This window comes from Notolepis coatsorum (assembly GCF_963971535.1).
Source record: "Notolepis coatsorum genome assembly, chromosome: 14".
NCBI classification, from domain to species: domain Eukaryota; kingdom Metazoa; phylum Chordata; class Actinopteri; order Aulopiformes; family Paralepididae; genus Notolepis; species Notolepis coatsorum.
This window is the reverse complement of record NC_140178.1, coordinates 81240272-81255669: the sequence shown is the minus strand read 5'-3', so window position 1 is coordinate 81255669 and position 15398 is coordinate 81240272. Positions and strand designations below refer to the sequence as shown.

The 15398-nt window shown below is 43.8% G+C and overlaps 1 protein-coding gene across 1 annotated transcript in view; it reads left to right on the top strand.

Annotated features, from left to right (window-relative positions):
• Positions 1–15398, top strand: part of LOC311240583 (voltage-dependent T-type calcium channel subunit alpha-1I-like) — a gene marked incomplete at its 3' end in the record, with an annotated part of 344683 nt that overhangs the window by 136399 nt on the left and 192886 nt on the right. The window contains 2 exon segments of the mRNA XM_084329158.1: positions 4226–4281; positions 8226–8411. Coding sequence (XP_084185284.1) covers positions 4226–4281; positions 8226–8411 — 242 coding nt within the window.

Genomic DNA, 15398 nt, shown 5'->3' with positions numbered 1-15398 from the left:
GTTCAAGTGTATGGCCTTTTTGTGGGCAGGGACGTTTATATTCTGAGTGAGGCTGAAACAGTCAGGGAAGGAGAGGAAGTCAGGTGTGAGGTTTGAGTTGGGTTGGTCAACGTGAATGTTGAGGTCACCAGTGAGGAGGAGACGGGTGGAAAGAGAAGAAGCTATAGTCAGGTGATCGGAAAATTCAGATAGAAAAGAGGGGTGAGGCTTCGGAGGGCGGTAGAGAAGAAGTGCAGTAATGGAATTGGGGAGGGAAAAGGCGAGGTATTCAAAGGATGACATGGGAGGGAGGTTAAGGTCCAGTTCGGTGATTGATAGGGAGTGTTTGTGAAAAACAGCAAGACCCCCCCCCCTCGACCAGAGAGGCGGGCTTGGCAATGTAACTGTAGTTTGGGGGGGTAGCTTGGTTGAGTGAGTAGAAGTCCGAGTGTTGTTGCCAGGTTTCAGTGAGGAGGAGTAAATCAAGGTTATTGTTGAGTATTAGATCAGAGATCAGAGGTGATTTATTGGAGAGAGAGAGAGCGAGTGTTTAGCGGTGCAAGGGAGATGGATGGGAGCGGGGGGGAGGGAGCAGATGTTATTGAGGTTAGCGGTGCAGTGAGTGATGGCGACGGGGGACGGGAGGTAGTCCAGAATGAGGGGATGTTTGAGCCATCAGGGTTTCGATTATGGTGGGGCCTCGGTGGATGTTGTGGCGTTGGCAGTGAATGCCAGCATTTCTGGCAGCAGTAGCAGTGGCGGCAGAGAGACAGTAGTTGTTGTTGTGTGAGTGAAGATCGGCGGCAGTATATGTGAGGCGGGGGTGGGGAGGCAATGCAAAATGGGGGGGGTGAGAGTCCAGGGGAGAATGATAAGAGGAGCATAAGTCCGAGTTGGGTGTGAGATAGGAGCAGGAATGGGTTAAAAATGGCTAGTAGCTGATAGGTGGAGAGTTGAGGGAAAGTAGCGTTGGACCAGAGCGGCAGTGTGTTGTTGTTGTGATGGGTGTAGTAGCTCCAGACCGAGTCTGACCACACCATGCCAACAACCAAATCCAGCAGGAGAGTGAAAGCTGTAGAGTAGTAAAGCCAAGACTGAGATGCGGAGATGGCAACCCGCAGACCAGCGAGGGATGGGGGTAGTAGCACAGCACGGCCAGGCGAGCAATGCCAGCGGCTGGTAGATTATCGGCCAACAACAAACAGAGACACACACAGAGAAACACATGGAACCAGAGGACAGGTAATGTTGTGTCGGGAAAAAATCATTTGTAAATCCAGAGAGTTTATTGATCCAATGGTGGGGTTTGTAATCCGTGGTGAAATCCGAAAATTAGGACGATGCTGATGCAGTCAGCAGGTCAGCGAGGGGAAAACAGTGAGGACGTTAAATAATTTTAAATGGAGATGGGCACAGGAAAAATAAGCGTGGAAAACAAATAACAAAGACTGAAAATAAGTTCACAGACACGTATAGAAGCGGCAGTCAAACGCAGACGCCAGCAATGCTCTGATTCCAAACAAAAAAAAATTAGGTGACACGAGAGTACACAAGTTCAAGTTCAACTCAAGTACAGACCTCTGTACTCTATTTCATTAGTACTAAAAGTGATTTTCCTTTTTTGCATTAGTAACTTCAGAATGTTATCTCTCCAAAGAGACCAGGCTCATGCATGAAGTATAAAGCTAAGCTTTGCAAAAAAAGTATGTAGTCCTCAAGTTTTTTTTCCTCAAGACAAATCCAATTATGATCTCCATAGACCACTTCAATATCAGGCAGTACCAGTTAGATAATTATTCATGTGTCCAATGTCACTTGCACGCCACAATACATACTCCAAGCATGCGCATTCTTGCAATTACCAGTGTTAGTGCAGAGCGCTTGCCCATTCAGAACTGGTCGATTGCTTGCCCACCCCCCCCCCGAAAGTGCTGCTTGTAGCATTGCATTCAAAACGTGCCAGTTCGGAGCGTGTGCCCATGCGGGACGCGTGATGTGTAAAGATTGTTGTTACAGTATAGCGCCACCATCTTGCCAATTGGCACTACATTTGACACTGGATTCCTTTCGTTCCTCAGCAATACACCCACCAACTGTGAACTTGGGTCTTGAGGTATGCATAAGGTTTGTTGTTATAGTGCCAACACATGGCCATTACAAATGGGCATGGCTTAAGTGGAAACTTGCTACTGAGAGTTACGGTTAAAAGGTTACAGGCAACAACGCAAAGTTCATTGTTATAGCGCCACCATCCTGCCAAATGGCATCAAATCTACACTAACACTGCACTCCCTTGGGTCATCAGCAATAGACCCCCCAAGATAGTCGATCGGATGAATGATTCTTTAGATATGCGTGCCAGAGACACGCATGCTCACACACAGACAGATTCTTTCCTTCATAGATGATCACATATATGCCGTTTGGACAGTCCTCATCAGTCTTCCTCACTGTCCAGCTCACCCCTGAGGAAGACTCGGGAGCAGGGTGTGTTGGCTTGGACATATTTTCTGAATATGAGCAAACATTCTGCCTATTAATAATAGATTGTAAAGACACCTCAACCTTACACTTGTTAGTTATTAAATTAAGTTAGGTTTCTGCACGATTGCGAGGAGGACTCCTTTAGTTTAGTCTTCATCTCCTCCCTCTTCCTTTAGTTTAGTCTTCATCACTCTCCTCCCTCTTCCTTTAGTTTAGTCTTCATCACTCTCCTCACGCTTCCTTTAGTTTAGTCTTCATCACTCTCCTCACGCTTCCTTTAGTTTAGTCTTCATCACTTTCCTCACGCTTCCTTTTCTCTCTTCTTTCATTTACATTCAATAATAACTGTAATGGAATCATTACTGTGCATAACAATTGAGCATCGACTGATTCTGATCCACACATGAATTCAATAACCACACGTCCAAGGGTGAAACTTTAGTTTGAGAAGTGGGACACACACAATTATTATGGGATGGGAATGTGTGTGCAAAAGATTTTTTTCGTGCATGTGAAGAATGCACGCGTGTGAAGCTCAAATCATACCCACGACTATTTCCAACCTTTTTTTCATTAGCCATACTCCTCTCGACATGTCATTGCACAAACGGACACATCACAGAAAAAGTCTTGCAGACTGTAAAAAGTGAGAGGGACAAAGTGTGTCCCCCTGTCCCAAGTGGAAATGTCACCCTTGCACACGTGTGAAGCTTAAATAGCTCGATGTGATTAACAGATTAAAATGTGTTTGGATAGAAAACGGTTGTGGGATTTACTTCACAGTCAGGTGGAATGCAATAGCTACACTACACATCTGTTTGTGGGAATTTGGACAGATGTTTGTTCCCTGTGCACCACCCGCCTAGGCTGCTGTCAGGACAATAGCTTAGAACGCCGCCGTCTGCGCTTAGACGTGGTCTGAGCGGGTGGAGGTGCAGGTGTGGTTGCTCTGTGCCAGTGGATTATCCACACACCCCCAGCTGCGCCACCCTGCACCATCTGGTACATGTTGAGCCACAAAATGTCCAAACCGGCACAAGTGGAAATAATTTGCCTTGTGACCGAATTACCAACACGCCAGTACACACAATATACTGTAGCTGTGATTTTCTAATATCGTTCAAATAAGTGATGTATTTTTTATTTTATTTTTTATCATTTGGTTGGGTCAGATTTTCTGAGTCATAGTGTAAGTGTAACTGCCCTGAGGCTGGCTGGGGTTTGTGATGTCAGAAGGTGAAAGGTCAGCTATGTGCACTGCAACTCTTGACAGGCAGGGTCTTTATAATGGTAACAGGCAGGGTCACTCTTTTTAATGTGGCTCCAGAATCTGATGGATCTCTTTGAATACTAAGAAGTAAAGGGTCTTTATTCAGCCCTGCATACAGAGGGCTTGGGCTTTTCCTTTGTATCCTGGAGGATACTTTTGCAGAACACTGCATGCAGCAGGGTTTCACTTACATTTTGTTCTATTTTGCCCGGTCATCATCCGCTGCCATACAATGCAATGGATTATATTACTGATTTAAATAGTTGAATTGGAATTGCTTTATGACATAGAAAACCCTTCTTGCCTTCTCTTTGAGTTGCTTCACAGCAGCTGAGAAGTTTTCTGTGGAAGTAATTTGTAAACCTAGGTAAGTATAGGTATATTAGTTTAGTTCTATTTGGGTCCCATGTATTTTACATGTTGGGTCATCGGTCTGGAACCTTGATCTTTTTTGGAAGGTGATATTTTGGCCTTCTTCGTGTTGACTGCCAGACAGTACTGATGGACAAGGTCCAGGCTCTGCTGAAGACCAGCTTTGGTAGGAGACAGTATGACCAGGTCATCTGCATAAAACAGACACTTAATTTATGTGTCTTGAAGAGTGTCAGGTGCTGGTGGTCTCATTCTAGTAAAAATGCCAGTTCATTAATATAAATATTGAATAGGTGGGATTGAGGTTGCAGCATTTCTTCCCCCTCTACCCTGTGGGAGGAAGTCTGTGTGTATATCTCCAATTTTGACAGCCAATTAATTGTTTTCATATATTGATTTAGTCACATCAAAATACCCCCCCCCCCATATACCACTTTCTATCAGTTAAAAAAATAACCACTTGTCATTGATACGGGGGGACACTTGTCAAACAAATGCGCAGCATTGGCAAAATGTTTGTTGAAAGCCAAGCAAACCTGGTCAGAAATCAAACAGTCCCCACATTTAACATGTGTACTGTAGGTAGGGAAACAGTAGTCTTATTTTTATACTGCCCTCCAAAACCTTGCAGGATTTGCATAGGAATGGGTAATTAGATATAGATAATAATTATAGATAATAATTACATTTGCCTTTTCTCACCACACATGAATTCCTCATTTGTGTAATAGATGCCCAATAGAGAGTCTGGCAAGTGACCAGGGTCTGTTCCTTACCTTGAATAAAGCTGCTATTCAGGTGAAAACCAGACTCTGTTCCTGAATAAAGCTGCTAGTTCAGGTGAAAACCAGGCTCTGTTCCTGAATAAAGCTGCTAGTTCAGGTGAAAACCAGGCTCTGTTCCTGAATAAAGCTGCTAGTTCAGGTGAAAACCAGGCTCTGTTCCTGAATAAAGCTGCTAGTTCAGGTGAAAACCAGGCTCTGTTCCTGAATAAAGATGCTATTCAGGTGAAAACCAGGCTCTGTTCCTGAATAAAGCTGCTAGTTCAGGTGAAAACCAGGCTCTGTTCCTGAATAAAGCTGCTAGTTCAGGTGAAAACCAGGGAGTTACTCAATCTTTTTTAATAGAATAGAATAGAATAGAATAGAATAGAATAGAATAGAATAGAATAGAATAGAATAGAATAGAATAGAATAGAATAGAATAGAATAGAATAGAATAGAATAGAATAGAATAGAATAGAAATACTTTATTCATCCCGAGGGAAATGTGGCACTACAAATTGCTCACAGTCTTCTTCTTGTTGTGTCCACAAGACAGTCAATTACAAGGCTTGGCTAGATGTGGTTCAACCACAGCTGAACACATTGCTGTCTCTGCCAAGTCCGATGCTGTGCAGAGCTGTTCAAGCAGGGGGCATATCAGGAGGTGCTGAAGGCACACAACGTCCTCATCATTTAAGTATCCCCATTTGGCGAGAGTGGCTTTTGAACGTCCAACACCAGATCTTATTCTGTTTAGGCATTTCCACACTGCATAGTTGGTGTCTGCTCCAGGGGGCAGTGCCTCGCTCGCCTTTATCTCCATTGTTGTTGCTGCTGGGTGACTCTTTCACTGCTTGTGCTCGGTATTCCGAGGGGCGGGACTCTCTTCAGGAAACTTTTCCTGGATTTAAGGCGGCTTTTGGCTTAAGCCTAAGAAATTGTAAAAGTCCAGGAAGATGGTACTGTCACCCTGTGCTCAGTGATGCAGTGAGGCACAGTGATGTATTATAAAGTCTGATTGCTGTCGGAATGAAGGACTTCATGTGCCGTTCAGTGCAACATCTTGGGAGTCTTAGTCTAGCACTGAACGTGCTCATTCTGTCAGCCAAATCTGTGTATAGTGGGTGGGAGGGGTTGTCCCTGATGGCATGGAGTTTAGCAAGGCTCCGCCTCTCCGCCACCACAGCTAGATAGTCCAGCTCCACCCCTACCACGTTACTAGCCTTCCTGACCAGCTTATTCAGCCTGTTTGCGTCCCCCACTCTCATTCCGCTACCCCAGCAGGTCACAGCAAGAAGGTGCCCGCCACCACCGACTCGTAGAACATCCTCAACATCCTTGTACAGACATCCTTATTCTGAGCTTCTTAACCTGTTAATCTGTAGACCGTTTTCGCCTAAAGGTACATGCCTAAGTAAATGGAAGATTGCTCCACTTCTGCAAGGTCAATTTGCATATTCTTGGTATCTAGGAACATCTAGGGACCTGGGGGTATGTATTTCCAGTGTCAGAAATATTGTGTCTGTTACTAGTCTGAGTAAATTGTAATGAATAAATTAATTATGATTTATGATTTTGATGATGATGATCAACATTTTTAAAAGAAATCTGAAAAATGATCACTGAGCTCATTCACCACCTTATTGAGATCATGTGTACAAATAATCTAAGCAAATGAACCGCGGGAAGATGATACAGTAATTAATGATAATCGACTTTAATTATAAATTCATATTTGACCTTGAACTTGACCTTATTATGGCCAAATCATACATCTATGGATAGGGAAAATGCTCCTCTTTCCAATGGCAGGGTTGAATCTGGATTTAGTCATTTCTTGCGGTTTTTACGATAATTAGCATTTTCCGATAAATTTGTATTTCCGATAAAACATATAAAACATCGGTAAAAATTTAAATATACACTTTGACTACTGTTTTTGATAGGGTTATGGTATTTACTCTTGGCTAATTTTTTTTTTTTAAACATTAACCTCTTAACACCCAAGGGCCCACATGTGGACGATTCTTTGCCGACCTCTAGTGGCTCGGGTGTGCAGAATTAAAGCCCTATTTGTTGCCTGTCGATTGCCCTTTCAGGTGACAAAATCCGTTCAGCGGTTCTCGAGTTACATGCCGATATGTGAGGCGTGCCCCAAAGTACGCAAAAGTACACATTACCACCCCGACTCCCGGGGCTCTAGCTCCGTCAATCATTTGGCGATCTCGAAAATCTTTGCACAGGGTTGTAGCCAATGAGTGTGGCTTTTCAATGATACCCCATGATATGATAATTGGGGATCTAATACGGTCTCTATTGATTGATTTATGATAAACGGAAAAAAAATCCCCTATAGGGGGACCTTAAGGCGGTGCATGCTTGTCAACAACAGGAAGAAAGGTTTTTGAGAAAACGACTAGTGCCAATTCACCATAAACTCAAGTGTCTTCTTAATCTGAGTATTTATGATACAAGCGATGGGGCAATGGTCACTAACACCCAACTCAAAGACACTACAGGCTAATCATTTGGTCTAGTCGGTTCTGTTACCAGCCGGTATAAATTGAGGCCACCATTAACCTCCTTGAGATGATAAACACTCTGCAGGTGTTTAAATCATGCCTCAAAACACATTTATTTGCTCTGGCTTTTGGTTTTTAAACAGTTTTTTGAGAGACTTTTTATGTGACACATTGTACTGTTTTTATTGTGTGCTTTTATTCAATTTTTTTATGTTTTATGTTTTATCTTATGTTATGGACTTGTACAGCACGTTGGTCAACTTTGTTGTTTTAAATGTGCTTTATAAATAAAGTGGATTGGATTGGATTGGATCAGATGCACCACTCAACCAATTCAGATTAAGATCACCCAAAACAATCAATTCAGCATCAGAATACAGAGAACGCAAATCCACTATTGGAGCCTGAATAAGCAGATATCACAATAACTCACTCTCTCTCTCTCTCTCTCTCTCTCTCTCTCTCTCTCTCTCTCTCTCTCTCTCTCTCTCTCTCTCTCTCTCTCTCTCTCTCTCTCTCTCTCTCTCTCTCTCTCTCTCTCTCTCTCTCTCTCTCTCTCTCTCTCTCTCTCTCTCTCTCTCTCTCTCTCTCTCTCTCTCTCTCTCTCTCTCTCTCTCTCTCTCACACACACTCACACTCACACTCACACACACACACTCACACACTCACACACACACTCACACACACACACACACACACACACACACACACACACACACACACACACACACACACACACACATACACACACACACACACACACACACACACACACACACACACACACACACACACACACACTCACACACTCACACATGTTCCTTCATTCCTCAGTGTGTGTGAGATTGTGGGCCAGTCGGACGGTGGTCTGTCGGTGCTGAGGACCTTCAGGCTGCTGAGGGTGATCAAGCTGGTGAGGTTCATGCCGGCTCTGAGGAGACAGCTGGTGGTGCTGATGAGGACCATGGACAATGTGGCCACCTTCTGCATGCTGCTGATGCTCTTCATCTTCATCTTCAGGTAAGGGATGGGTGAGGGGTGTATTCAGGTAAGGGATGGGTGAGGGGTGTATTCAGGTAAGGGATGGGTGAGGGGTGTATTCAGGTAAGGGATGGGTGAGGGGTGTATTCAGGTAAGGGATGGGTGAGGGGTGTATTCAGGTAAGGGATGGGTGAGGGGTGTATTCAGGTAAGGGATGGGTGAGGGGTGTATTCAGGTAAGGGATGGGCCAGGGGTGTATTCAGGTAAGGGATGGGTCAGGGGTGTATTCAGGTAAGGGATGGGTGAGGGGTGTATTCAGATAAGGGATGGGTCAGGGGTGTATTCAGGTAAGGGATGGGTGAGGGGTGTATTCAGGTAAGGGATGGGTGAGGGATGAATGCATTGACAAACTTGGACAAGCTGTCTGTCATGGATCCTTTCTACCGTAACACCTAGCCCATCATACCTCCATGTTGTCTACGCCTGACAAGCATAACATTGTTGGCCAGCTTCAGAGAGGCTTCACCGGTAGGCTCCTTGGCCTTGGCTCTAGCGGCGTTACCCGCGGCCAAGTGTCGCAGTCGATTTGACGCTCAAGCTTAATTCGGCCTTTAAGTATCAGCACTAAGCTGAACGTATCAGAGGTCTTGGCTTCGTCTCTATAGGGTGATTGTATTGATGTTTGGCAGTCTCAAACGTGTTCATAAACTTGCTGTTATTGGCTTGGAAATTGAAGGCCTATCAGAAAAAGGAGCAAGAAATTGTGTTTAGTTTCTGCTATAGCAGGTAGTTGTGGCAGATATTATGCTCTACGTGTCATGCTCTGTATAAATGTGTGTGTGTGTGTGTGTGTGTGTGTGTGTGTGTGTGTGTGTGTGTGTGTGTGTGTGTGTGTGTGTGTGTGTGTGTGTGTGTGTGTGTGTGTGTGTGTGTGTGTGTGTGTGTGTGTGTGTGTGTGTGTGTGTGTGTGTGTGTGTGTGTGTGTGTGTGTGTGTGTGTGTGTGTGTGTGTGTGTGTGTGTAGAGGGAGAGGGAGAGAGATAGGGAATTCTTGAGTGAGGATGTATTGTGCAGAGATTTTGTCTTAAATGTACAGTGTACTTATGAATGAATGAATTCTCATTGCATTATAGAACATTTTTGGACACTCATAGTGCTTTACAATGTAGGGTGGAAATTGCCTCCTTCACCACCACTGTGTAGCACCCAACCTTGGGCTATGTGGGCTCAATCGACGGAAAATTTACATTTAAATTCCATGTGGATAATCTTGACTCCAAGCTGCGACAGAAAATTGGTTTCCTGTACAGAAACAGATCCATCTTTTCTCTTCTCTGGACTCAATAAGTAAGAGAAAAAAACACACAAAAAAAGAATAACAAATCAAATTACGTAAATGCATATTACATGTCCGAAAAGGAGTAGGAAGAAGTATACACATAATTTATATGGTGTAATAATATTATCTAATAATAATAATAATGAATCATATTTGCGTGTCCTTAGGATCCTGAGAGCTATGTTGTCTGGAGCCTAGTGCTCCTGGTAGGGTCACCCATGGCAAACTGGTCTCAGGTGAGGGAACAGACGAAGAATGGTTCAACCACTGCCCGGTGGGCCTGAGAGGGCAAAGGGCTAAGGGAGCACTACCCTGACAAAAAAGCACCTCTGGGTAGGCCAATCCCCGACTCAGAGGTTAACTTTTGATTACGAAAACACTGACAGATAACTTGAGCGCAAGGTCTCCGGGTGGTGGATCCGAAATGGAAAATATGACGTCTGCTAGCCAAAGCCTCTGGGAAGCTAGGAGATCGAATGTCCTCCCAACCAGGAAACCTACAAAGATTGGAACATGGAATGTGCGCACCATGTACGAAGCAAAGAAAGCTGCCAACATTGCAAAGGAGATGCAAAGCTATGGCTTACAAAACAACTACCCCCACCAGAAGAAATAAAGACGAGAAAGTGGATGTGGATAGGCCATACCCTGAGAAAGGAAGACACAAACATCACCCGGCAAGCCCTACGATGGAACCCACCTGGAAAGAGGAAACGCGGCAGGCCTCGAAACACCTGCCGCCGTTCTTGGGAAGAGGAAATGAAAGAGGCTGGACTGGAATGGCACAACATCGTTCGGGAGGCCAAAAACCATGCAACATGGAAAGAAATCGTCAGTGGCCTATGCTCCGCAGGGAGTGCAAAGGCTTAAGTCAAAGTCAAGTAAGTCAATAATATAATTATATTATATAATTATATACTATATGTTATATGTTATTATTATTATATTATACTTTTATATAATACTATACTTATAATAATTAACTTCATGTTTACCCACTAATTACATCATCCAACATTGTGTAAGAGACTAACACATTCCACGTGACAGAATCGTTTTTGAATTACTCGTTATGACCCTTTCAACACATCCATTTGTAAAGATTATTGTCCGCCATCTTGTTTTTTTCTAAAAAGTCGCACTGGCGGATTGATAGTAATTCGGTTGTGGGCGGGTCCTGGGACCAAGAGCGTTGGTTATAACAAATACCCACGTGTAACTGTGGGTGGGTGTACTATTGCATAGTGTAACTGAGGGGTACAATTCCCTGACTGTATTACTAGATATGATACTTACTACCACTACCTTTGTACTTAATATTCGGCCACCCAGTACACGGCATAAATATATTATCATGAACACTCTCACGTAGATGAAACGGATCCAACACAAATGTACGAATTAGAAACAGGTCTTTATTTCCCACACAGCGATGGTGTGTAGAATAAGCACTTAATCACTTAATTACATTTATGAATTGAAATAGTATGCACTTTTATGGCAAGGAGTATTCGTCGGTATATCAATAGAGAATGTCCAATCTCTGAAGGCGCAGGTGGTAAATATACGACCTGGAATAGTTAAGGAATAACAGCAATGATACTTTAATGATTATAGGCTGGATACACTAGAGGGGGTTAATCCGGTCGCTTGTAAGCCGACAGGAGTAGGAGGGGGGGGGGGGGTAGAATCCAGCTGCCTCGTCCGGCCAAGGGTATCCCAGGTGAACCCACTGTAGTGCCGTTCAATGCGCCGGCGATCCTTGGACCACAGATGAAAGCAGGTGGACTCTTTGTGGGCCGGCTCTCTCCGGTCCACGGGGGAGAGACGTGAAGAGACCTCGTCTTGCAGAGCGTCTCCTCACCTTGCGTCCTCTCCAGGGGGGGGGGTTCCAACACACGGCAGTGTCGGGGGTCTTTATCCATGGAATAATCAAAGTATCCAAAGCATAATCCGTGCCTGGGAAGGCGGGCTGTCGTCGGTAGAATAATCCGGTATACAGGTCCACTCGCTCGTCGGCTCTGGGGCTCCTCGGGTGCAGCTTCACATAGGGTCAACCACCCTGGGTAAGCAGCCAGTTCTCTGCCCGAAACGATGGGGTACTGACTACGGTAGTATTCTCACCGCACGAAGCACTATATATTAACAGACTATTATTAGCTTAATAGACTACGTCCAACTCGACGATATAGTGCCAAATATGACTATTCAAATATTAATATACACGATGTCTCAATACCGATGGTAGGCGAACTTGGCCTTACTCCCACACGTGGCGTCGCGGGGAGGCTTTACGTCTGTGACTCTATTGGAGGGTAAGAAACTGGACTGAAAAGAAAGTCCTACTTTAGTAGCGCAGTATATATACGCACTATGAACAAATAGTCCCATTAGTGGTGCGGTAGCCAAATTCCTACGCGGAACTAGGACTTGTTCGTACATGTCGAGCGGTACGTTTGAACTGGGTCTGAGGGGTATGGCAGCCTGGCACCAAGGTCTCGACCAATAGTAGAATGGAGACTATTATGGGATGTTCAGTAGGCTAGAATGGATATTCAATGCATATTGTACAAGGAATATACAAGGGATATCAGGGAATATTAGAGAATATACAAATACAATTAAATATATATATATAACTAAATATATATATTCGGTTTAATCTGGCCCTTCACAACACATAGTATATTGTATGGTAACTCAGTTACTGCTATCCTGCATTGAACATTGTACATATGTACATACTGAACACTTGTGTCTACGTACGTGACTTCTATTTTTTACTTTTACTTGCTATACTTATTTTATTTCATACTTATCTTTTGTCTAGCACAGTCTCTGGAGCGTAACAGAAAGAAGCATTTTGTATAAAAGTATTCTGTACTTCTGTATGACAACTATTAAAGAAACTTGAAACTTGAACTTGAAACTTGTAACTTGACTGTTTCAGCGAATCAGAATAGAGAAATGTGCATGCCATTGTATAATGTAATTTATATTACAGTCAGAAATCAGAGACTTTGAATGTGTGATGTTAAGTGACACCTTTTGGAGTTGGTTCATTCACAATGAATTCGTGGCTTTGTGGGCTCATCACATTTTAGCTTGAGGTATCACATCCAAATCAGTTCTAGATTTGACACTTTAATATGTACAGCTCTGAATCAGAACAAGTACCCACATCCCAGTAAAATCACCATCACTGTGAATTTATCCAGACCTCTAAGAGTCTGAGGTGTGGCCAGCAATAGCAACCCCTCCCCTATTCCCACTCATAACACCAAAACAGTGTACTGTATACATATATAAACAAAGCACAATAGCAAGCAAGAGGTCGCTGACGACATTGCAGATTCTACCTTTAAGGAGACTTGCTCATGTCCACAAAACTGAGCTATTCAGTATTACAGAAATACAATTGCATTTCACTGTTATTAATAGTTATTAATCATATTGAATTATATTTCAGGGTTGATTTTCGCTTTAAGGGCAGGGTAACCGTAATAGCCAGTAATTATTATTATTATTATTATTTTTTTAATAAATAATCAGATGACTATAATAGTAAACACTGATTGTGGATAATGAAGAGAGTAATAGCTGAATATCTCAAATTATTCTCACCTGCCATGGGTAATTTACCCTCCTCGTCTTTCTAATTCCACTTCTCTGGGGCAAGCAATCAAAATTAAGATGGATTTATCACCAATTATTATGATGTGAATAATTTAGGGTAATAGTTGCTAATGCAATCACCTCGTTTGAGTGTAGGGGCGGTGAAGTGTATTCAGCAAGAGAGAGGAGGGTTCAACGAGGTTGTGTGTGTGTTTGGTTGTTTTTGTTTTTGTGTGTGTGTGAGTGTGAGTGTGTGTGTGTGTGTGTGTGTGTGTGTGTGTGTGTGTGTGTGTGTGTGTGTGTGTGTGTGTGTGTGTGTGTGTGTGTGTGTGTGTGTGTGTGTGTGTGTGTGTGTGTGTGTGTGTGTGTGTGTGTGTGTGTGTGTGTGTGTGTGTGTGCGTGCGTGCGTGCGTGCGTGCGTGCGTGCGTGCGTGCGTGCATGTGTGTGTCAGAGAGAGACAGAGATACAGTGAAATAGATAGAAAAGAGAGAAAAAGTCACGCCGCCCCTTTTCCATGCAAGCCTACAGGCTACTCCACAGAACACCATCTGACACTTCCAAGACCTCCTGGGTCAGGACGAGATGAAGGGACCAGTGGAGGTCAGCAGAACCATCCAGGCTGCACCTCTACATCAATGACCCTCTGGACGTCCCTGGTCAGGACTTGCCCGGGAAGCAGTGGACAACCCTCAACCGCCTAAGGACCGGCGTGGAAGAGGTGGGGCCTCAAGGACAGTGCCTCATGCGAGTGTGGAGCCCCTGCACAGACTGTGGAACATATAATCACCAGTTGCCCCAAACACCGGCCACCGTATGGAGAACGCGGTCTGATGGAACTGGACAACGAAACGTTGGCCTGGCTTGCCTCAACGGAGCTGCAGGTCTAAAGACACATGCCAGAAGAAGAAGAAGAAGAGAAAAAGAGTAGACAGAGAGAGAGGGAAAGAGAGAAAGATACAGCAACCTCAGCGAGCTAGGGTTAGCCACAGTGAGCTAGTGGTAGCCGCAGAAAACTGTGTTTGCCGCAGTGATTGATTGATTGATTGATTGAAAACTTTAATTAACAGATTGCAGAATGGGTACAGTACAGTACAACTTAATACACACAATTGTTAAGTGGATGCAGACCAGAGAAATACTTTCGTCTTGTTTACATCAGGGTCCCCCATTTTCAATTTATAATGACATTTATGACATACACAACATACAGATATACAGATATAAAAATATAATCTAATCATCTAATCTAATCTAACCATGACATTTATGACATACATGACATACAGATATACAGTACTGTTACATTTGTGACATACAAGATATGCAAATATACAGTACTGTTAAACAGAGATCCTAACAGTAAATATATACATACGAGGGGGAGGGAAATGTACATTAGGAGGAGGTGGGTGGGATGGGAGGGTTGTTCGGACATTTACCGGGGCCAGTCTCTAATTGCAGCCTCCCGTAGGTGCTCTTTGAGAGTGGTTTTGAAGGTCGGTAGGGATTCAATTTTTTTTTACGGCTGTGGGTAGGGCGTTCCACATTGATGTGGCATAATTGCGAAATGTGTTTAGTCCCTTGTTTGAGCCGAATCTTGTTTGGACATGATTTGTGGAACTCCCTCTGGTGTTATGGTCGTGGTATTCGCTGACCTTTGGGAAGTACCCCGACATGTACATGGGTACCTTGATGGTGTAGTGTATCTTGTAGACCAGGCCCATTGCAAGTTGCTGTACTCTGTCGTCTACTCTAAGCCATCCTAGGTTGTCAAAGTGGGCAGGGGTGAGGTGTGTTTTAGGAGTAAGGTCAAGCAGTAGTCTGACCAGTTTGTTTTGTGATGTTTGTAATCTTGTTTTTAGTGCCTTTGAGGTGCTTTGGTACCATGAGGTGCAAGCATAGTCGTAGTACCCTTGAATGACTGCTCCTGCTAGAGTCTTCAGGGTATTCTTGTTTACCAGAGAGGAGATCCGGTACAAGAATCTTGTTTGTTGGTTGACTTTTTTGATTACATTGTATGCCATTTTGTCACAGGAAAGATTTGCCTCTAGGATTGACCCCATGTATGTAAT